At 43.2% G+C, this 21,555-nt stretch overlaps 1 protein-coding gene and 1 pseudogene across 2 annotated transcripts; one reads left to right on the plus strand and one right to left on the minus strand.

Annotated features, from left to right (window-relative positions):
* Positions 1–2,333: 2,333 nt before the first annotated feature.
* On the plus strand, positions 2,334–3,285 carry LOC132369811 (olfactory receptor 52B4-like; annotated as a pseudogene).
* A 4,123-nt stretch (positions 3,286–7,408) lies between these two features.
* On the minus strand, positions 7,409–15,582 carry TRIM21 (tripartite motif containing 21). 2 transcript variants are annotated; one of them, XM_059930941.1, is made up of 7 exons: positions 15,526–15,582; positions 13,963–14,417; positions 13,367–13,462; positions 12,058–12,288; positions 9,325–9,347; positions 8,542–8,642; positions 7,409–8,246 (listed from the first exon to the last, which is right to left on the minus strand). In XM_059930941.1, the coding sequence occupies exons 2-7, from the start codon at positions 14,368–14,370 to the stop codon at positions 7,696–7,698; spliced, it is 1,410 nt and encodes a 469-aa protein (XP_059786924.1). In that variant the 5' UTR covers positions 14,371–14,417; positions 15,526–15,582; the 3' UTR covers positions 7,409–7,695. The 2 variants fall into 2 exon arrangements, with proteins under 2 accessions (XP_059786924.1, XP_059786923.1); XM_059930940.1 differs by lacking the exon at positions 15,526–15,582 and adding an exon at positions 14,548–14,609.
* Between the last annotated feature and the right edge of the window lie 5,973 nt (positions 15,583–21,555).

Consider the following 21,555-nt stretch of genomic DNA (forward strand, 5'->3'; position numbering starts at 1 on the left):
AAGTGAGAGTGAGTTTGACTGGGTAATGACTGTGCGAATTTCGGTGGGTATCTACATGAAGGAAAGTTTAAAACTGTGTGTGTGTGTGTGTGCGTGCGTTCATGGGGAAGGGCCATTTGTGTGAATAGGGAAAATGTGTGTTAGTGTGTAAATCATCAAAATTTGTGTGAGTAAATGTGTGTTGTGACTGTATAAATGAATGTGTATGATAATATGGTAATAGGAATGGAAGTTTGTGTGTTTGTGGATTTGAAGCAGGCAGAGCTGGAATTGAACTCAGGTAGGTCTAAAGCCCATATGATTTTTCCTCTATTACATTGTCTTACATGTCTCAGACATTCTGGCAAAATAAAAGAATGAGAAGGGAGTGGAGAGGAAGCCAAAGAAAGGTGGTTAGGTAATCAGCAAACAAAAGTGGACGTTTCAAAAGCTAATGGAAACTTTGGCTCTAATAATCTCGGATTCAAATATCAGCTTAGCCTCTAACAGGTTGTTTGACTTTGGGCAGTTGCCATATGAGATTAGTTTCTTCACGCACGAACTAGTGATACTTTCAATTTCATACATTTGGTGCAATAATTAGAAATAATACATATATCTAACAGTAGATATTTAATGGTTGCTATCATCAAATAAAGAAGTATTAGTGATAGAAATTGGAGATTACTAGTAATCAGAAATGAAATGTAATATTAGATTTGGCAACTGTGATATGATAGATTGTTTCAGAATAGGAAGCTTTAGTGGCATATTGGTGTTATAAGTAAAATGGCATTGGGTAAAGATTACGAGGGTGGTAAGAGGATAGATGAAGAGAGTACACATCCCACCTTTTGTAAAACCGAGGTGAACGGGGGAAGAGACACACTAAGGAGAAGGGGCCAGCAGAGAGGGAGAGTTTGAAATTACCAGAGTGACAGATTAATGGAGAGAAGTTTGGGGTCCAGTGCACAAATGGAGGGCTGAGCCTTGAATGGGAGCGAGAGGGAAGAGACAATTCAAATATAAATTTGTAGGTGGCAGAATGAAGGTAGTTAAGGGAATTAACAACAGGTGACTTTTGTTTTTTCCCTTGGATCAGGAGTCAGGAAATCACAAGCACCTGATGAAGGGGACCAAGGTGGAGTAAGGTAGACATGATGTGATTCAAAGCATGGTGTGGGTAGCCAAATTCTAGCTCCACCATTTACCAGCCAGGTGACCTTGGGTGGGGGGATGACGAACTCTCTAAGCTCTCTTTGCTCTCCATTGGTAAAATGGGAAAACGAGTACAGTTATCTCACATGGTGGTGATTGAGATAATGCACGTGCGGCCCTTAGTGCAGAGCTGCTCCTAACCGATCTCTGTCTCAGTTCTCCAACCTGCCTCTTCCCTTCCCCACCCTTCTTACACAGTACTGCCAGAGAGAGCGACCCAAAATGAAAACTGCACCATGCCATTCTCTCACTACAAACCCTTCAGTGGCTCCAACTGCTTCAACATAAATTCTAAACTCCTTACACTTGTACCCAGAGCCCTCAGTGATGTGGCCCCTACTTCACTGCCTGACATTATTTCCTATCATTTCGTGCCATGTCCTCCAGGCTATGGTAACCCTGAATCATGACAATTTTCCTCCAAACTCCATGTCCTTTCAGATCTCTGTGACTTTGTGTTCTCCCCTCCCCTCATGACTTTACTTGGCAAACTCTTACTTAGTTTTCAAGGTTCAACTCAGGGTGGCACCTTTAGAAAAACTTTTCTGAACTCCTAGAAAACTTTCCATGTTTCCACAGCCCCTGTGTTTCACATTCTTCTGCACTATCTGTATTGTATAGCTATTTTGTTTAATTGTCTGTCTCCCCTCAACTAGGTCCTCCAGGAGCCATGGTACCTGCTCAGTGTGTTCAGTAAGGTTTGTTAAATGGACAATTAACTCAGTTACGATTTGCCTTTTGAGATGCATATCCCATTCTGATGGTCAAAGTGGAAACTGCAGTGTTATTCACAGCTCTCAACTGTTTGTAACAATCTGATGCTAAGATCCTATGGCATTCTAGAGCTGGAACAACTCTCTTACAGATATCTAGTTCAACTTTAGTTTTAAAGTGATAAAAGAGAAACCCAGAGCAGGGAAGTAATTTTACTGAGATCACATAGCTGGTGAATAGAATGGCAAGGAGTTTTAACCCATGTTTCCTGATTTCCTGACCAGGTCCCTTTCTACTTCTCATTCAGTGAAAAATGATCTGTTTCCACCTCCCCTACTCCAGCCCCATTCACCTTTTTTGGAAAGAGAGAAGAGATGACTGCCAAATCCCATATACCAACATCCAAATGACTCATCCCAGGCATGGCAACCCCCAACCACACTGGTACCAGCCATTCACTCTTCATTCTGCTGGGGATCCCTGGCCCGGGAGACCAGCACATATAGATCTCTCACCCCTTCTTTATTTCTTACCTTGTTGCTGTCCTTGGGAATAGCCTCCTTGTCTTCATCATCGTCACTGAATGCAGCCTCCATGAACCCATGTACTTCTTCCTCTGCATGCTGGCTGTGGCTGACCTCATCTTGTCCACTACCACTGTGCCCAAAGCCCTGGCCATATTCTGGTTCCATGCTGGAGAGATTTCCTTTGATGGCTGTGTCACCCAAATCTTCTTCATCCATGCCACCTTTATTGCTGAATCAGGAATTCTGTTGGCCATGGCATTTGACTGCTATGTGGCCATCTGTGACCCACTGCGCTATGCCACAGCGCTCAGTCGTGAAGTAATCATCAGGGTTGGTCTGGCTGTGGTCCTGAGGGGCTTCTCTGTATACTCCCAGATGTGCTCCTGGTGAAGAGACTACCGTTCTGCCATAACAATGTGCTACCACATACCTACTGTGAGCACACGGCTGTTGCTAAATTTGCTTGTGCTGACATTCGTGTCACTGTCTGGTATGGCTTGTCTGCTCTGCTCTCGACTGTAGTGATAGATGCCTTGCACATCTTGGTTTCCTATACCTTCATCCTCAATGCAGTCTTCCGCCTCCCTTCCTGAGGAGCTTGGCAAAAGACGACCCTAGGCACTTGTGGCTCCCATCTTGGGGTCATGTCCATGTTCTACTGACTGGCATTTTTACCATAATTGCCCAGCAGTTTGGGCGTCATGTTCCTCCTTATGCCCACATTCTGCTGGCAGACATCTGCATGTTAGCCCCTCCTATGCTAAACCCCATCATTTATGGGGTCAAGACCAGGCAGATTCGAGAGTGTGTGGTTAGTACTTTGTCTTCACAGTGGGAACACTGCTGAGTTTGTGTGACAGGTGATATGTTTATCAACATAGGACCTCACATTTCCTTTGCCTACTTTGTAGAGGTTTATGAACAAAGGGTGGTACTGACTGTGAACAAAGTGATTTGTCATGGCTTTTAAAGACAGAATGCCATGTTATCTTGAGAAGGGTGGTGTTTAGGAAAGAGCACAAGTTGTCGGATCAGAAGTAGCTTTGAGTCCTGGGTTCACCAAAAGTGATGTGTTTGACCTGGAGGAAGTTACTTATTCTCTTAGAGACTCTTCTTAGCGCATGCATAGGGTTCCAGAAAAATAGAAATATCAAAACCAAAGTAAATCATATTAAACAATGAGAATTATTTTCTACAATGAACTTGTCTAGGACATTGAAATTAAAACCTATAGGCAGAATTATATTAATTTAATAATATATACATTTGAGATATCTATATTTATATCTATAAACTTTTATTCTGAATTAGAAAAGGGACCAATGGAACAGAATAAAGAGCCCAGAAATAAACACTTGCATATAAGGTCAATTAATCTTTGATAAGGGTGTCAAGAATTCTCAATGAGGAAAGGACAGTCTCTTAATAAATGATGTTAGGAAAACTGGATATTCACATGCAAAAGATTGAAATTGGGCCCTTATCTTACACCATACACAAAAGTTAACTTGAAGTGGATTAAAGACTTAAATGTAAATCCTGAAACTGTAAAAATCTTGGAAGAAAATACAGAGAAACACTTCTTGATATTGGTCTTGGCAATGATTTTCTTGATATCACACGAAAAGTACAGGCAACAAAAGCAAAATAAAGATGTGGGACTACATCAAACTAAAAAGCTTCTGCACAGCAAAGCAAACAATCAGTAAAATGAAAAGGCAACTATGGAATGGGAGAAAATATTTGCAAATCATACATCTGATAAGGGGTTAATATCCAAATATATAAGGAACCCATGAAACTCAGTAGCAAAACTCCATAGCAAAAACCCCACAAAAAACAAAAAACAAATAACCTGACTAAAAAAATGAGCAAAAGACCTGATTAGAACTTTTTCAAAGAAGACATACAAATAACCAATAGGAACATGAAGAGATCCTCAACATCACTAATTACCAGGGAAATGTGAGTCAAAACCACAATGAGATATCACCTGAAACCTGTTAGAATGGCTATTATCAAAAAAAACAAACAACAGATAACAAATGCCGACAAGGATATGGAGAAAGGGGAACACTTGTGCACTGTTGGTGGGAATGTAAATTTGTGGAGCCATTATGAAAAACAGTATGGATGTTCCTCAAAAAAGTAAAAATAGAACTATCATATGATTCAGAAATTCCACTTCTGGGTATATATCTGAAAACAATGATATCAGTATCTCAAAGAGTTATATGCACCCCCATGTTCATTGCAGCATTATTTACAATAACCAAGACATGGAAACAACCTAAGTGTCCACTGACAAATGAATGGATAAATAAAATGTGATATATATATATGTACATACACCCACATATATATACATTTATGTTATTCAGACATAGAAAGGAAATCTTGCCATTTGTGACAACATGAATGAACCTTGAAAACATTACACTAAATGAAATAAGTTAAAGATAAATACTGTATGATCTCATTTATAAGTGGAATCTAAAAAAAAAAAAAACCAATCATAGAAACGGAACAGATTGGTAGTTGCCAGAGGTGAGGGGTTGGGAGTAGGGGAAATGGGTAAAGGTGGTCAAGGGTACAAACTTCCAGTTGTAAGATGAATATGTTATAAGGATGTAATGCACAGCATGATGACTATAGCTAACAATACTGTATTGTATATTTGAAAGTTCCTAAGAGAGTAGATCTTAAAAGTTCTCACCACACACATACACAAATATAACTATGTGAGATGACAGATGTGTTAACTAACCTTATTGTTGTAATTATTTTGCATATATATGTATATTAAATCATTACACTGAGTACCTTAAACTTACAAAATGTTATATCTCAATAAAGCTGGGAGAAAAAAAGACAAATGTGGTACATATACACAATGGAATATTATTCAATCATAAAAAGGAAATCCTGCTATTTGTGACAACATGAAGAAACCTGGAGTACCTTATACTAAATGAAATAAGCCAGACACAGAAAGACAAAAACAGTATGATTTCTCTTATATGTACAATCCAAAAAAATTGAACTTTGGTAAGCATAAATTCATTTTCTATGTCTGTGGGTCTGTTTCTGTTTTGTATATGAGTTCATTTGTATCATTTTCTTTTAAGAGTCCACATATAAATGATATCATATGATACTTGTCTTTGGCTTACTATGATAATCTTGTGTGTGACATGCAGGTGTGTACTTGCATCACTTGTTAGTAGTTATTGGTGGAGATAAAAGTTGAGATACTATGAAATCTCTATTTAATTCCTTTTGGTTGAGACCCAGGGGATGGCAGTATGTCATCTGTGTAATGTACATCTCCAAGTATCAGGGTAACCCAATACGTCAAGGTATTCAGATTTTGAGAAATGAGAATATTTAAGTTTATATCATTATGGCAGTCTCCTCCCACCAGTATATCAATTGAAGGGGAAAAAAAACACCATCATTTACACTGGTCAAACCCAAGACAGAGACACAGAGAAGCAGAAAAGCTGATTTCATACCCTACCCTTCTATTAAAAAATATTTCTCTATGACCCATGTTGGGTATACAGAATCCAACCCTCCCCCAGTACATCCCATTCATAGAGGACTGAGTTCTCCTCCATATTCTCTCCAGTGTATCAACCAAGGCACTGGTCGACTTTGCCAACTCACACTGATTTAACTCTGTGACGTTGTCTCTTGCCTGAGGATTCTGTTCTATTTATCTTTCCATCAAAGTATCTTCTTTCTGTCCAGTGTTAAGATAGACCATTACTCATTCCTAGAAACAACTCCTTTATCAATAAGCTCTTTTTAAGGTCACTGACATCTTTGTATAGTATCTAAGTTTTTCATGAAATATTTAGATGTGCTAAGGGCAATCTGAGATTCTATTTTAGATAAGAAATCAGGGTTCCTAGAAGGAGAGTGGCTCTCAGGCAGCCTCCTGATGCTCAGGTGCAGAGCTTCATTGTGCCAACCTTAAAAGCTTAAATTCAAGAAAGAGTTTGCTGAAACCAGGTGATCCTGTTACCTCCATCCTGGCCTTCACACCAGTAAGGGTTCAACTGGAGAAGGAGAACTAGCAGGAGATAAATATTAAGAGATTTACTTATTTATTGCCAAACATTCACTTATACAACAGTGGGAGCCGGCAAAGCAAGTTGTAAATCCGCAGGGCAGGCTATCAGGAAGGGGAAGCTGGGACTCTTGGGCATGCGTTGAAGCTTCTGTTCACAAGTGGAATAGCTTCTTCAGGAAAGCCTCAGATCTGCCCTTAGGGACTTTCATCTGATTGAACATTAGGCCCACCCAACTTATCTAAGACAGTCTCCCTTATTTAAAGTCAAATGATTATGGACTTTGATGACATCTACAAAAATACCTTCACAGCAACATCTGGATTAGTGTTTGATTGAAAAACTAGGGGCTTATAGCCTAGGCAAGTTGGCATATCAAAACCCATCACACCTGCCATTTATATTGATATGCCCTTTAACCAACTCCACTAACAACAAGATGTGGTTGGGAGATAATAGTGGGAATGGGGGAGCACATCCGGCTGGATATTTAACATGGCAAACTAAGGCACGCATAATTCAGCCTTTATTTTACCTTTTTTTTTTTTTTTGGCTGCACCATGGGGCTTGCGGATCTTAGTTCCCTGACCAGGGATTGAACTCGCACCCTCAGCAGTGAAAGCGTGGAGTCCTAACCACAGGGCCACCAGGGAATTACCTCAGCCTTTATTTTAAAAGTGTGGCTGCTAATGGCTGTTTTTCTATAGGCAGTGGGGAGCCACTCATGATCTGATGCGTGTATGTTGGAAAGATAATCCTAGATGTGTATGAGACAGGAATGATGGGGTAGACTGAGGCCCAATTTATTTAGGAAGCCCTTTGCAAGATACGTAGTAGGGATCTGACCAAAGGCCTAGAGATGGAGAGGAGAAAACAAAACTCGAATCACATAAGGAAGGCAGAAACATGTTTTAGTTGATCCAGATGAGTTTGGGGGCCAAATACAAGTAGCTTGTTTCATGGAGGGAATCATAAAGCAATGCAGGGCAGGAATATTGGTGTTGCAGGTCATTTGACATAGACCTCTGGTGACCTCCTTGCCAAAGTTTGCCTGCCGGCATCCTGACACCTCTGCAGAGACAAAGGTGGTTTGGAGTTCATGGGCAAAGGAGACAGGGCCAGTGGCTGAGAAGGGGAACCAACAGAGAGGTGCTGGTGTCCAGAGAGACCCATCTGGATCCCTACCAGCCCATCGTCAGTGGACAGAGGATCAGAGGGGCCGCATTTCTTCCTCCGTCATTGAAACCAGGATTGAAGAAGGGCCGCAGAGGTCCATTGAAGGCACATTCAGAGAAGGTGTAGATGAGGGAACCATGGTCAGTGATGTTGTAGAAGGAAACAGTGCTGGCCTCATAGTCTAGGAAGATCCCAACTCGGCGTGGAGACACCTGAAGGTGGAGGGGAGTATGGGGGCAGGTGCCAGCCTCATAGTTTTGTTTGTTCCATAGCCAAATTGTCCAGAAGCCATTGTTGGGGCTGAGCAAAAACTGCCCCTTCCTCTGCACGGAGTCTCTACAAACCCCCAGGTCCCAGGCCTCCTTTTCCGTCACATCTACCTCCCAGTAAACTTTTCCAGAGTCAAAGCGCTGGGCACCCAGGACCATGGGGTAGGTATCAAATCTCTCCTCATTTTCAGGCACTTTCTGCTGGGTGTTTCCAAGCCTCACTTGTCTCCGATTCTTCGAAAGGATGAGCCACGGATTGGCTGTATGTGGATCCAGAGTGATGTGTACTGCAGAGAGAAGACCACAGTCAGGCCAGGAGAGTGTGGGGAGTCAGTGACCCTGTGCCTGTGGTGGGGGGATGTGGATGAAAGGGTGACCCTGAGCCTCACTGGGTGAGGAAATGACGCCCTAGCCAACTCTGACCCTTGCCCTGACCTTTGAGGCAACCACCTTCCCTATTTCTGCCCCTGCCCCACCTACTCTGACCTGCCATCTCTCCCCAACCCTGGGATGCACTATGCATCCTCCTTATCCCCTTTCACTCCCGGCAGGCCAGTCCCACACCCCTGGTACTGGCCTCACCTCCACATGTCCTCAGCATCTTCTTAACCCCGGGCACGTAGCACACATTCCTCAGGTCTGGGGAGGTGATGTCCAGCTCCTTCAGGTTCCAGGACTCACTCCTGTGGGAAAAAGAGTTAGAGACCCTGACTCCAACTCCTACCTCACCCTTCCCAAATCCTGTTGCTATAATCGCCTTCGGGGATGACTAATAATTTAATATAATGCAAATTTGCAAAAACACCTCCTGTGTTAGGATTCCTGAGGGTGAAGGGCAAAAGGAGGTAGGATTTAGTTTCTATCCAAGCCTTGCTGGCTACAGTGGGCCTCTGCAGCACCTGGACAGTCTGTATCTCCACTCCGAGCCTGAGGTCACCACGCAAGCACATTCTGTTTCATTTCACATCAAGGTGTCTGATATAGGCTGAATCACTTCCATGAGGAACCTAAGGAGTCCCACCCCTATCGTGGGTCTTACCCATGGCTCTTTCTGGGAGGTTTGAAACTGGTTAGATTCTTTTTAAAGAAGGAGTCCCAGCAGGCTGTAGACTCAGAACTTCCCTGTTGGTCATAACTTCACTTTGTGAAGACGTTACAGTCCAATTACTTTGGGCAACTTACCAACTGAGATGCCCATTAATTAGCCTTCTGAGACCAGAAGATATTTTATGGAGGATTGGGTCTTTGAGAATAGCGAAGAGGATGGGGATAACTTCAATGCACATTTTCTAACTCACAACCATTTTTCACAGGTATATATGCCTCCTGCTGCCCCATCCTCTAACAAAGAAAACCTCTCCTTACCTTTCCAGGACACTTTTCACCTCCTGAGGAGAAAAGAGACAAGAGAGTAAGATCTGGAGTCATTGGTTTAGGTCTGAGACTTCAGTCCTGTGGGTGACGCGATGCCACCCTGAGGTCCACAGGACACTGCTCTCTGCCCCATCCCTCTGGGCCAAGGCCCAAAAGATGCTTCCGACAAGCTTGGAACAAAAGGCATGTGTGGGTGCTTGTGGGGGAAGCAGAAACCCAGCACGGGTGTGACTTACAGTTAGGGGAAGGAAGAGCAGCTTACAAACTCTGACTCAGAAAACAAATTAAAAAGACCAGATTCTTGGTGGGGGTGGGTGGGAGAGAAAAAAGGGGCAAATAGCCAGCCTGGCTGAGGCCCAGAGACAGTCACAGCGAAAGAATGGCCAAGTCAGCATGCACAGAATGCACAGAAACTGCTCTTATTTGTGGGCTTGCACCATTTGGGGAGGAAGGGCTGGCTAGTTAGAGCTCTGTCCTCTGCTGTAGTTAACGTAGCCCCTGTCACGTATGTGAAACCAAAACATCTGAGAATATTCTGTGGCAGGGGTTGGTGTCCTTACCTGGGAACCGGCAGGCTCCTAGGCCCAGGCAAAAGTGCCTTAGAAAGCTCTGCTCAATGCTGGGCAGAAGCAAGACTTAGATAATGGGAAGAAGAGAGCCTGCCAAGTCAAATCAATCCTGTGGGCTTTTTTGCACAAACCAGAAATGGCTTCATGACCATATCTGACCCCGAGACAGTGAAAAGGTGCAGGGAAAAGAGGAACCATAGAATGTTAACAGCAGAGGGACTTTTGAGACCATCTAGTCCAAAGGTTCCCAAAGTGAGGCAAGCATATCATTGGTGGATATGAGATGACTTTAAGTAGAACACACATCAATGAATTTATAAAAAATAGTTAAAAAAAATTCATTGATGTGTGTTCTACTTAATACCTCTTACTATTCAGGTGAACTTGGTTAAGCTATTTAGCTTTAGTCTCTCACTAAATCTCTTCACATCTCTGCACCTTAGTTTTCTCATCTATGAAATGGGGATAACAGTAGCATCCACCTCATTGCATTGTCATGAGGGACTAAACACCTGGCATGTTTTATGTGCTATTTAAGAATTTGCAGTTATTAATATTATTGTTATGAAATACATTAGAAAAGGTATCAGTAACATAACACATGGCTACTATTGCTTAGGACAAATTTCTTTTTCTTTTTTTTGTATAACTTGTCTTGTTTAATTGTTACTAAACTCCTATTAGGTAAGTACTGTTATTTATATTCCATTTACAGATTAGGAAACAGGCATAGAACAAGCAAAGTTACAAGGATAGCCATATAACTCAATAATTCATGCAATTAGCATATACATCTAAGCTATATTACCTAATGAGAACACTGGCTTAGGCCAAATAAGGGAGAAACAAAGTTACATTTTAATATTTCTCTAAAATTCTCATTTCCTGGTCCTGATTTTCCTGGGAGGGCAAAATTATGCTCACAAGGTTTAATTTTATTTTCTGTTATTTTACTTTTAGCTTTATTTCCTCATTTCCAATCTACTGTTTTTATGTTCAGTAGGTATTTCATAATATAAATGATAATAAAATTAACTAACATTTATGCAACCACATACTGTATTCCAGGTACTGTTCTAAGCATTTTATACGTCCTGAAACCGAGCAGGACCCTGTGCGGCTTTCCCAAGAGTGGACCCTGTTTTTGCCCCCTGTCTCTTTTTTTCTTATTTTTTAAATTGAAGTATAGTTGATTTTAATTGAAGTATAGTTAATGTTTCAGGTGTACGGCAAAGTGATTCAGTTACACATATATATACATATCGATTCTTTTTCAGATTCTTTTCCATTATAGATTATTGCAAGATATTGAATACAGTTCCCTGTGCTATTCAGTAGGTCCTTGTTATTTATCTATTTTATATACAGTAGTGTATATCTGTTAGTCCCAAATCTCTAATTTATCTCCCACCCCCTTTCCCCCTTGGTAACCATAAGTCTGTTTTTTATGTCTGTGAGTCTGTTTCTGCTTTGTAAAATAAGTTCCTTTGTATTATTTTTTTAGATTCCACATGTAAGTGATATCATGATATTTGTCTGTGAGGACAAATTTCCTTTTAAACTAAATTTATTCAGGTAAAAGAGTGAGACAATTTAAAGAAAAAAGTAACATGCTCAAATCATTTGGGTAGTTCACAGAAGTAGCAGAATGTGTAAAGACGATAAATTTATGACTAAATCCTGGGGAACCCCTGTTATTTAGCCCACTCCCTCCCCCTTGGTTCACAAATGGAGAAATTAGGTCTAGGAAAGGAAAATGACAACTTAGGGTAACAGAGAGAACTGGTGGCAGGGCTGGGGCTGGGCTACTGTCTCTTGGAGATATGTAATACTATAATATCCGTTTAACATAAGAGAAACCTAATCCTCAGAAAGATTAAGGTACTTTCTCAAGGTCATGAATCTGGTATGTATAAGAGCAGGCACTTACCAGAGATGTCCATTTCTTTTAATTGCTGCATGGAATATTCCCACCTAAATTTGTACCTTTCCATGCCTTGAATGCAAACCACTCATGGGTCTGAATTCCAGTTTGTTTTATTTAAGAAGACTCCAGGGACCAAGTCTCTGTGTGCTCTGAAGGTAGCCCCGAAGAGCTCTGGCTTTTTTCAATTACTCCTTGCATCTCAGAGGGGAGCCCGTCCTCAGGCCTCACCTGCAGCAGTTCCAGCGCTGAGCCCCGAGTCCTCCCCTCTAGCTCTGCGATCAGCTCCTGCAGGGCCTGGCTCTGCTGGGCCAGCCCGGCCTCTGTGGCCCCCAGGACTCTCAGCTCTTCCCTCTCATCTGCCTCCAGCTTCTGCAGTTGCCTCTGCTCCTCTTCAGCCAGGAAGTTTTTCTGTCTTACAAACTCTTCGTGAACCCTCAATTTGTGTGCCTCAACCTTCCCCTTTGGTGTCAATGGAAAGAAAAGAGGTGGTTTTTTATCACAGTCTCCTAAGCTTTGGGACTGCAAGTGCCCATATCTATTTCTATTCCTTGAAGACTCACCACTCTGGCTCTGTCTGGGAATAAACACACACGTATACAGTCTTGCTGGGGAAGTAGCGGGCTGAGGCTCCTGGGACTAAGAGGGGAATGGGACCGGTGGGAGCGCACCACAGCTGCCCTCCAACCACAGCTGCATCTGCCTATGGTATCGGAGATTTCCTCAACCTCTTTCAAATCACCACCCAGACATGCCCCTTGGTCTTCATATCTCAGTGAGTAGCTGAGGGAGGAACACCTGGCCCCACCGCCAACAACCTCGCAAAGACAGGCTCACAACCCCGTTCCTAAGTTCTGGGGGAAAGGAGTCTTTGGGATATTCTTGGCTTGCTCTCTCCTGCTTGTAACTGGAGGGTCACTCGATGACACAGGGTGACCCCTTTTGCCACCACAGCCTGACTCACCCTTCCCCGGTCCCAGATCTTCCTCTTCTGGGATCTCTTGGCCATGAGCTCCTTCCGCTCCCTCCTAGTCCCTGACACGCCCCACATCCTAATTCCTGGTGCAGAACAAGCTGTAGCTCTCCATTACACTTTGGACCAGTGATCTGGACATGGTCAAGCAACCAACTGGTCAGACTGTTTTTCCTACCTTAGACCTTGATGGTTCCCTTAAGTCTGTTCCTCACAGCCCTTGTCGTTTCCTGACAGGCCAAGCCATTGGCATCTCTCCTGGGATTCCTCTGTCCCAGACACTGAGGCTCTGTGCTGTCATCTCCAGAGACTGGGCTCAAGCAGCAGGAGCTTCAGGGTATGTCTTGTCCCTCAGCACCTTCTCTTAAGACTTTCCATCTGATTGGGAGCTCTCTTTGAGCTCCACCCTTTTTTATTCCCCTCCATCAGGAGACCTAGGGGACAGTTGGTTCTTGGGGAGTGACATATAGGGACTGATGTAGCTACGGTTAGGGCTTTCTTGAGTCCAGGACCCTGGACCCTCCCCAGGCTTCTGATCTAAGATTCCCTTCAGGACATGACTCTTGCCTTCCAGGCTGCTTTCTTCATTGCAACATCCACTTCCAACTTCTCAGCCAACTCCTGCTTGTTCCTTAGTTTCTGTAGTGCCACCTGGAGCTTCTCCTGCAGAGAAAGATAGCAGGTTAATGTCCACTCAGATCAAGAAGTAAGATGCGGTGGCATGAGGTGGGGGAAGATCATACTGGTTCTTAGAAAAGTCTGAGTGCAGAGGATGAGCAAGAACTAGAGTCTGTTTGGAGTAGGAATTCTGTGGATGGGAAAACTTTGGAAAAAGCCTGATGTTTCTTACAAAATAGAGCCACACTGTTGGGGTAGTAGGGATGGGGGCACTACTCATTCTTAATTAACCAGGAGGCCACAAGGAAACATGATCCATGCAGCATTTTCCCATTGCATATACCCTGCTCCTGGGGAATGAGAAAATTGTACTGAGCTTGCAATTCTCCCCTTAAATTAGACACAGAAGGCAGGAGACCCCCATCCTTTCCCCATCCCCTCAACTCCACAGGTGACTCTCTCCCGTTCCCAGCCCTGGGGAACAAAGCAGTCATCAAGGCCCTATCCCCTTTCTACCTGTTCGCGCCTCCATGCTAAGGCCTCACCTGGTACTCCTGAGCAGCCTCCTCAATGGGGACCATGGGGTGGTCACGGTGTTTCTGGGACTGGGAACACACCCAGCAAAGCGCCTTCCCATCTTTCTTACAAAATAGGTGAAGTTTCTCTCTGTGCACCACACACAGCTCGCCTTGTGTGCCCTCCTTGGCATCCTGGCTGATTTTTCTAAGATTCTCCACCATGTTGGCCACCTGTCGATTGGGCCGGAGGTTCCGGAGCAGGAAGTGGTGCCGGCACACAGGACAGACGCTGCCCCCATCTTTCCCAACCTCAGAGATGCATTCCTGGCAGAAGCTGTGACCACATTCGATGCTCACGGGCTCCACCATGGGATCCAGGCAGATAGCGCACGTGACCTCCTCCCACATCATTGCCAAGGGCACTGCTGAGGCCATAGGGGTAATGTTCCTATTCAGCAGCACTGGGGAGATCTTCCAGTGGCCTAGTGGGAGGGAAGAAGAGGAAAGGAGGAGATGAGAAGAGCTGTGTGAGAAAAGCAAGACAATTCAAAGGAAACCACCAGGGAGAGTGAGCTGGAGGGGGTGAAAACAAGAAAAGAAAAGGAACTCAACCTGAATAACAAGAGCTGCTCCTCCACAGTCTGGTTCACTGATCCAGTCAGACAGAAGGGGAAACTGAGTCCCCAAAAGAGAGAGCAAAAATTGTTGAGAACCTGAGATACAGCTGCTTACAATTTGACTTTCATCATGTCCATCTCTTCTTAAGCCCTCAGTGCTCAGGCTTTACCTGTCCATCTTCCATCTCAGGCCACTGGTCTTCGACTCTGTTGAGAGCTAATCCTAATAGTAGCGACCATTTACCATGCACCTTCCATGTGCCAGGCGCTACATACTTCACATAGATCTTCATTAATTTTTGCAATAATGGCAGGAACTACCTATATCTATCTATCTGTAATATGAATATATATAAGAATATTTATTCTTATATATTCTCATAAGTATATATGTATATCTGTATGTGCACGTATGTATATGTGTATATGTATATACATATGTGTACACACACACACATACACACGAATGTGTGGTTGATTGAGCACTCCCTGGGCTCTTCTCTCAGCTACTCTGAACCTGGCACCTGTCTTCGTTTCTTCCAGGGCATAGACCCATACGTTTCTAACACTCTAAGCAACCCTGTCCCTCTCACCTCCAGAGGGGGCCTTTTGGGGATGGGAGTCTCAGGGATTGCAGACCCACCCCACACCGGGCTCCCCTGGACCACCCTCCGAGCTAGGTTGCCATCCTAGTTCTCCCAGTTTCCCTGGGTCCTTCATCCCAGCTCAGGTGCCGCCAGCAGGGCAGCCCGAGCTCCTTCTTGGAAGTCAGGTTCGCAGCCCAGCCTCCACCCAGGCAGCAGGGGAGGATTAGGGTTGGGTTAGGGTTGAGGGAGACCTGTTGCGAAGGGAAAACTGAGATCTAAGGCTCTAGGGGTGGGGACTGCTTAGGAAGGGGCTCTTCCGATCTGGGGAAGGGGGAGAGGTCCCCAAGGCAGGGCTGGGGTACCTCGGTCTAGCCAAATTCACTCACCTTTTCAAGGCACTTAGCAGATACTAGCCGGCTCCCTGTTTCACTTTCGATTTCCTGTCAAAGGCCAGTCTGAAAGGGAGGGGGCGGAGCAGGAGGAGAGTGGGAGGGGCAAAGGGAGGAGGAAGGAGGAGGGGTTGAGGTGCGGCCCGCGACGCGAGCCGTGGGCTGGGGCTTTTTGGAGGCTGGGACTGAGTGAAAGCTCCGCAGCATTTAGTCCTTGCTTTGCGCTCCCTCCCGTGTCCCCATTGTCTAATAGAGTAAAAGATCGTTATCTGCTACGTGGAGGAGTCATGCTGCTTTATCTGACACTGGTCGTCACCCCACGCCTACGTGGTGTGCCCGCGTGCAGGAGCGGCTTTTAAGGAGGTTTGGATGGACAGGAGTGCCCGGAGCTCTCCCGCAAAGGCCACCTTCTGTTTCCTACTTCCCAAAACAATTCCTTTTCAGGAGACTTGATATTCTTTTAATATCAGGGGGAGAGAGAGTTTTTTCGCATTACCCCAAGGTGGCATCACATCAGTGAGTGGTAAGAAGGGACTTGACATTTATTCAGCACCAACTGTGCACTAATCACTGAGCTAGGGATTTTCTCTGGCAGTTTTATTATTTTTATTATTATTATTTTTAAAGTTGTGGGAAAATACACATAACATTTACCATCTTAACCAATTTTAAGTGTATAGTTCAGTGGCATTCAGTACATTCACAGTGTTGTACAACCATTACCACCACCCATGCACAGAACTTTCTTCATCTTGCCAAACAATAATTTCCCATTCCCTCCCCTCAGACCCTGGCAACCACCGTTCTGTTTTCTGTTTCTGTGAGTTTGACTATTTTAGGTGCCTCATTGTGAGTGGAATCATACAGTATTTGTCCCTTCGTGACTGGTTTCTTTTACTTAACGTAATGTCCTCAAGGTTCATCCATGTTGTAGCATGTAACAGGATTTCCTTCCTCTTTAAGGCTGAATAATATTCCAGTGTCTGGGTATACTTTTTTTTTTTTTTTAATAATTGGGCTTTGTTTGATATTTGGGTTGGTTTTTTTTTTTTCGTTATCTGTTTTTGTTTTTTTTAATAGGGAGCTCTATTTTTTATTAATTAATTACTTATTTTTGGCTGTGTTGGGTCTTTGTTTCTGTACAAGGGCTTTCTCCAGTTGCGGCAAGCGGGGGCCACTCTTCATCACGGTGCGCGGGCCTCTCACTATCGCAGCCTCTCTTGTTGCGGAGCACAGGCTCCAGACGCGCAGGCTCAGTAGTTGTGGCTCATGGGCCCAGCTGCTCCGCGGCATGTGGGATCTTCCCAGACCAGAGCTCGAACCTGTGTCCCCTGCATCGGCAAGCAGATTCTCAACCACTGCGCCACCAGGGAAGCCCCTGGGTATACATTTTGATTATCCATTCATCTGTCAATGGATGCTTGGGTGGCTTCCATCTTTTGGCTATTGTGAATAATACTACTAAGTGAGGTTATATTATTTAAGTCACACAACAACTTAGCAATTCAGGGTTTATTACTCATATTACAGGAACGGACACAGAGGCTGAATGGAGTGAGGTGACTTGCTTTAAGTGACGCAGTAGGCATAGGTGCATGAGAGTTAAAGTTCCAGGGAAAATCCTCATTTTAGGGACAGCCAGGAGATAACAGGCTGCCCTGATAGTTCAGACAGAGGCTGCAGGGGCAGCTGATAGAAATGTGGCTGTAGAGGACGAAGGACAAAAGAGGAAGGATGGTAAGGCTAGAAGAATTCTCAATTCCTTCTTACTCATTCTTTTTTTTTTTTTTTGGTCCTTGTATAACTTAAGGTAAAAGCATCCGTTGAACTTCACTTAATATTGTCTAGAGATTTTGGAAACCTAAAGACAGTTCATGCTTCTTTGAAATTTCCAATTCTGTTTTTAAGAGAATTTGCTCAGTGAAAGGCTCTCAGGTGATATCTAATGTCCAAATTGTGCCACTGTACCCAGACTTAATTCCAGGAACATAGTCCCAGAAAGCAAAGTTGGAAACAGAGTTAAACACCAAACAAACAAACAAAAAAAAAAAAAAAAGAAAGGAAGAAGAGACTTGTATGTGAGTTTGAAAACACTCAGAAAATGACTCTGCTTCACATCACTGCAGACCCTTTGTGGTTTCCAGCAGGCACGAAGTATAAGTAACTGTTGGGAGGAGAACCGTAGAAAAGAGCACAGGTCTCATGATAGGGCAGACTGGCTTAAGTGCTAGCCTTGCTATTTACTAGTGACATGCCATTTCTCTCAGCATCAGTTTCCTCATCTATTATATGAGGATGTTAATACATACACCGCAGAGTTGCTTTGGCAAATGTTCAATACTATGCACACGGATCAATTAACATAATGCATACATAGCTGCAGCAGTTCCCACCTTGGCAATTGGCTATAAGACCAAAGTTGCCACTCATTCCAAATTCTCCTCATTCACTGCCAGCACTTTAGTACTTCAGTGTTCTTTTCCTAGTAAGGTGACCCAAATCTTCATTCCTGAAGGTTCAATATCAATGCTCCTGTCTTTAATGCATTGGCCATTGTTACTGGACAATGGTAACTAGGAATCTCTCCAATGCATATTTTAGGTTTTAGGCATAGTCCTCCTTGCCCCCATTATGTACCAGCAACTCAAGTTGTCTTGGTAATAGGGATGAGTCATTCCAGCTAGTATAGAAACCCCATCCTCTATTCCTTCAGTGGCTGAAGAAGCCCCAAAGAGCCAGGGGATAGTGGCAAATTCCTAGTTATTAGAATAGATTTTCTTACTCTGGTGGAAGAGCTTCTCCTTTCTTTACTAGACCTTTCGAACAGTGCTGAGCCCTATGTTGGTGGGGCGGGGTGTGGAGAGAAAATGTTCTGTAAATATTACTAGTTTGATGGTAATAGGGGCCACATCCACCTCCCTTCTTGATTCTCTGAAGAGTGTGTTTATAATGGATATAAAAAAATGCCATCACATATTAGTTGTTGATTTTAAGCATGTACCAGAATTTATGGGACAACCTTCCTATATCATAGGGTGGGGTTTCCAAATTGCTGCCATACCTGAGCCTTCAGCAGTACATCCCAGAGTTTTATTGGGCCAACTTTTTCTGGCTGATGGTGTACATTGTCAGACCACTGCATTCCACAGGGCAATCCCATTATCAGAATTCTTGGACTGTAAAATCAGTTCCTTGGTTGCAGGTGATATTGTTGGATACACAGATGGTATAAGTCTAAAAATGGTGGTGCTGGCAGAAGCAATGTAAGATGGAAAATGAATCTGTCTCTGGAACAGTACCTATTTTGTGAGGACAAATTGCTGTCGGTTCAATGTAATTAACATTCCACTAGAAGACTGTCCAGATTCTCTTAGAAGTAGGGAAAAATCAGGCTTCAGAGTTGGCCTTTTAGGTGCAAGTGTCAGTAGCAGCAGGGATATAATCTCTGCCTGAGCATGGGATTCTCCTCAAGCTATCTGTTTACCACTACTGATAAAGACACTTGTATAAGAGCCCACTGAACAAGCAACATGTGACTGGGAAGAGGCTGATCAACATCCACAGGATGGGTCATCTTATTTACCTGATTATTGAGTGCCTTCTCTGTGTTGTATGTCCTCTGGTGTGTATTCACATGGGACAAAAATATTTTCTCTCTGGACCCTTTCCTAGACGTTCAATGCATACTTCTATCCATAACTCTTTGTTATCAATCTTTGAATCTTTTTTTTTTTCAGCCCTGGACCACAGGCCAACCTGTAAGACACAGTCAAGGTGGTATATATACATCATCTACATCAATTCATCTTTTTTTTTTTTCAAGCAAAGCAGACAACCCCCTGCTTCAAGTTCTGTCCATTGGGAAGATTTTCCTTCACCATTGTCTTGCAGGATGATATGTATTGGATACTAATCTTGTGCACCATATCAGATTCTCTTGAACCCCCTCTTATTCTCTTAGCACCCTACCAGTGCTGGGTTACCACTCCATACACACACTTTCGGATTTGGATGAGACATCACGCTGCAGGGCATGGGATCCAGATTTCTGAGCAGCGGTTATAGGCAAATGCCACAAGCAAAAAGTGCAGGGAGTTAGTTCTCCATGAGGTGAATGTTGAAAAGAGAGATAGAGAGACTGGGACTGATAAATTCCCTTCCTTTCTCTCCCATGGACTACTTCTAGATGAGGCTCCTTCTTGCCGTTCTGATGAGCAAACCCACTGGCCAAGGAGCTTGTCAGGTCTTTTTTGAAACTCATTATGAATCATTATCCAGTGCGATAATGCATTGAATTGCATTGTTTTGCGTTTTTTCCTTTCCTCACTTCCCTTTCCCCCAAGGCTGATTGTCTTGCTTCTCTTTTTTCTTACCCTCACTGCCTGCTGAATAAAGGTCACTAATTTAATCATACCTCAGGTTCATCTAGAGGATCTGGTCAATCTTCCTCCAATATTTGCAATGCCTAAGCCCAGTTAGAAACCAGATCACAAGGGAGCCTGGGAAACCCAGCATTCAGGAATTAACCTCTTGCAATAAAGAGGGAGAAGGGATATATTTGAGAGCAAACATGCAAATGACTGGCTCGGTGTTTTATACATATCATCTTATTTATAACTCTCTAGATAGTCTTATCATTTCAGTTTTATAGAGTGGATGCTGATGCATTTAGAGTCTAGGTACCTGGCACAAGGTACCTAGTTTAAAAGTCAGGAGTTTAAGTTCTGCTTGATGCCATATACAATGATCTTAACTATAATCCAGGCAAGCCTTTTGTTTTTATGTATTTAAGGCCAACGTATCCTTAAAGTCTCAACTCAAACACCAATCCTCTTTTATATAAAACCTTCCCTATTCCTCCTTGTCTACTAAAGGAGAGAGTAATATACCAGTTTAGTTTTTACACACATTTACTCTTTTTTTGAGGCATAAGCTACTAGAGGATAGGATTGATGCCTTTCTAATCTCTGGGTAAAGCACAGTGAATAAAGGGACCCCAAGTTTGTGAACCATTTCAAATAATATTGGATAATTTAGATTTTAGAATGAGTAGAATGGGGAGCAGTCTCTCATAAGAAGATAGAATTACACTTAAGTTTCACCTGCCTACTTCCATTTATCATTCTTTATCCCATCCCTGATTTGAGAGCTGACCCTTGCATTAGCCATATTTATTACTTGTAAGGCAAAGAAAACATCCTAGAATTAGGTGCTGGAAAAGCTAAAGAAAATATTGCATCAGAGAGATGTCAGTACTTCAACAAACAGTTAAGAATTCATTAAAAAATGATCTCTTTATCCCTAGAAACTGAAATATAAGAAACTCCAAAATTTCTAAAATTTCAATGAATGAGAAAATGGTGTGTAATAGGTATAGGAAGGCTTATATTGGGGTGTGGCCCATGGAGGACAGAGAGATTGGTCTCCTGGTTGAAAGAACCACCTGGAAAACCCCAGGAACTGCTAATAGCCTCAAGCAGACAGAACCTGGAAATATCCTGTTCCCTAATCTGCAGGAAACACTGGAACCTGGAGTGGAATAAAGAGGAGTTAGGACTCACAGATATAGAGAACAAACAGTGGTTATCAGTGGGCGTGGATGGGAGATATAGGGGTGGGGGAGTGGAGCTTGCAAACCATCGGGTGTAAGACAGCCTCAAGAATGTATTGTACAACACAGGGAATATAGACAATATTTCGTAATAACTGTAAATGGAAAGTAACCTTTAAAAATTGTATAAGAAATAAAAATAAAAATAAATTTAAAAAAAGAGGTGTCAGGACATCCTGCAGTGTAGCCTGACATCTCTACATTGTCTTCTTTTCATGCTAGAGAGAAAGGAAGAGAGGATGGCTTTTCTACAAAATAACTGACCAACTTTCTCAAGATTCTCAAGGTCATGAAAACCAAGGAAAAATTGAGAAACCATCACAGACCAGAAGAGACTAAGGAGACATGATGACTAATTGGGATATAGTACCTACATTGAATCGTGGAACAGACAGAAAACAGACACTAGTGAGAAA

This window comes from Balaenoptera ricei, chromosome 8, assembly GCF_028023285.1.
Source record: "Balaenoptera ricei isolate mBalRic1 chromosome 8, mBalRic1.hap2, whole genome shotgun sequence".
NCBI classification, from domain to species: Eukaryota; Metazoa; Chordata; class Mammalia; order Artiodactyla; family Balaenopteridae; genus Balaenoptera; species Balaenoptera ricei.

What these genes read in the sequence shown, in the direction of transcription:
- TRIM21 (XM_059930941.1), bottom strand. Translation starts at nt 14,370, where the DNA reads ATGGCCTCAGCAGTGCCCTTGGCAATGATGTGGGAGGAGGTCACGTGC. An exon ending in TGAAGAAAGCAGCCTGGAAG is followed by an intron (nt 12,289 to 13,366) that starts GCAAGAGTCATG and finishes TTGACACCAAAG; the next exon opens with GGGAAGGTTGAGGCACACAA. An exon ending in GTGAAAAGTGTCCTGGAAAG is followed by an intron (nt 8,643 to 9,324) that starts GTAAGGAGAGGT and finishes TTTTTCCCACAG; the next exon opens with GAGTGAGTCCTGGAACCTGA.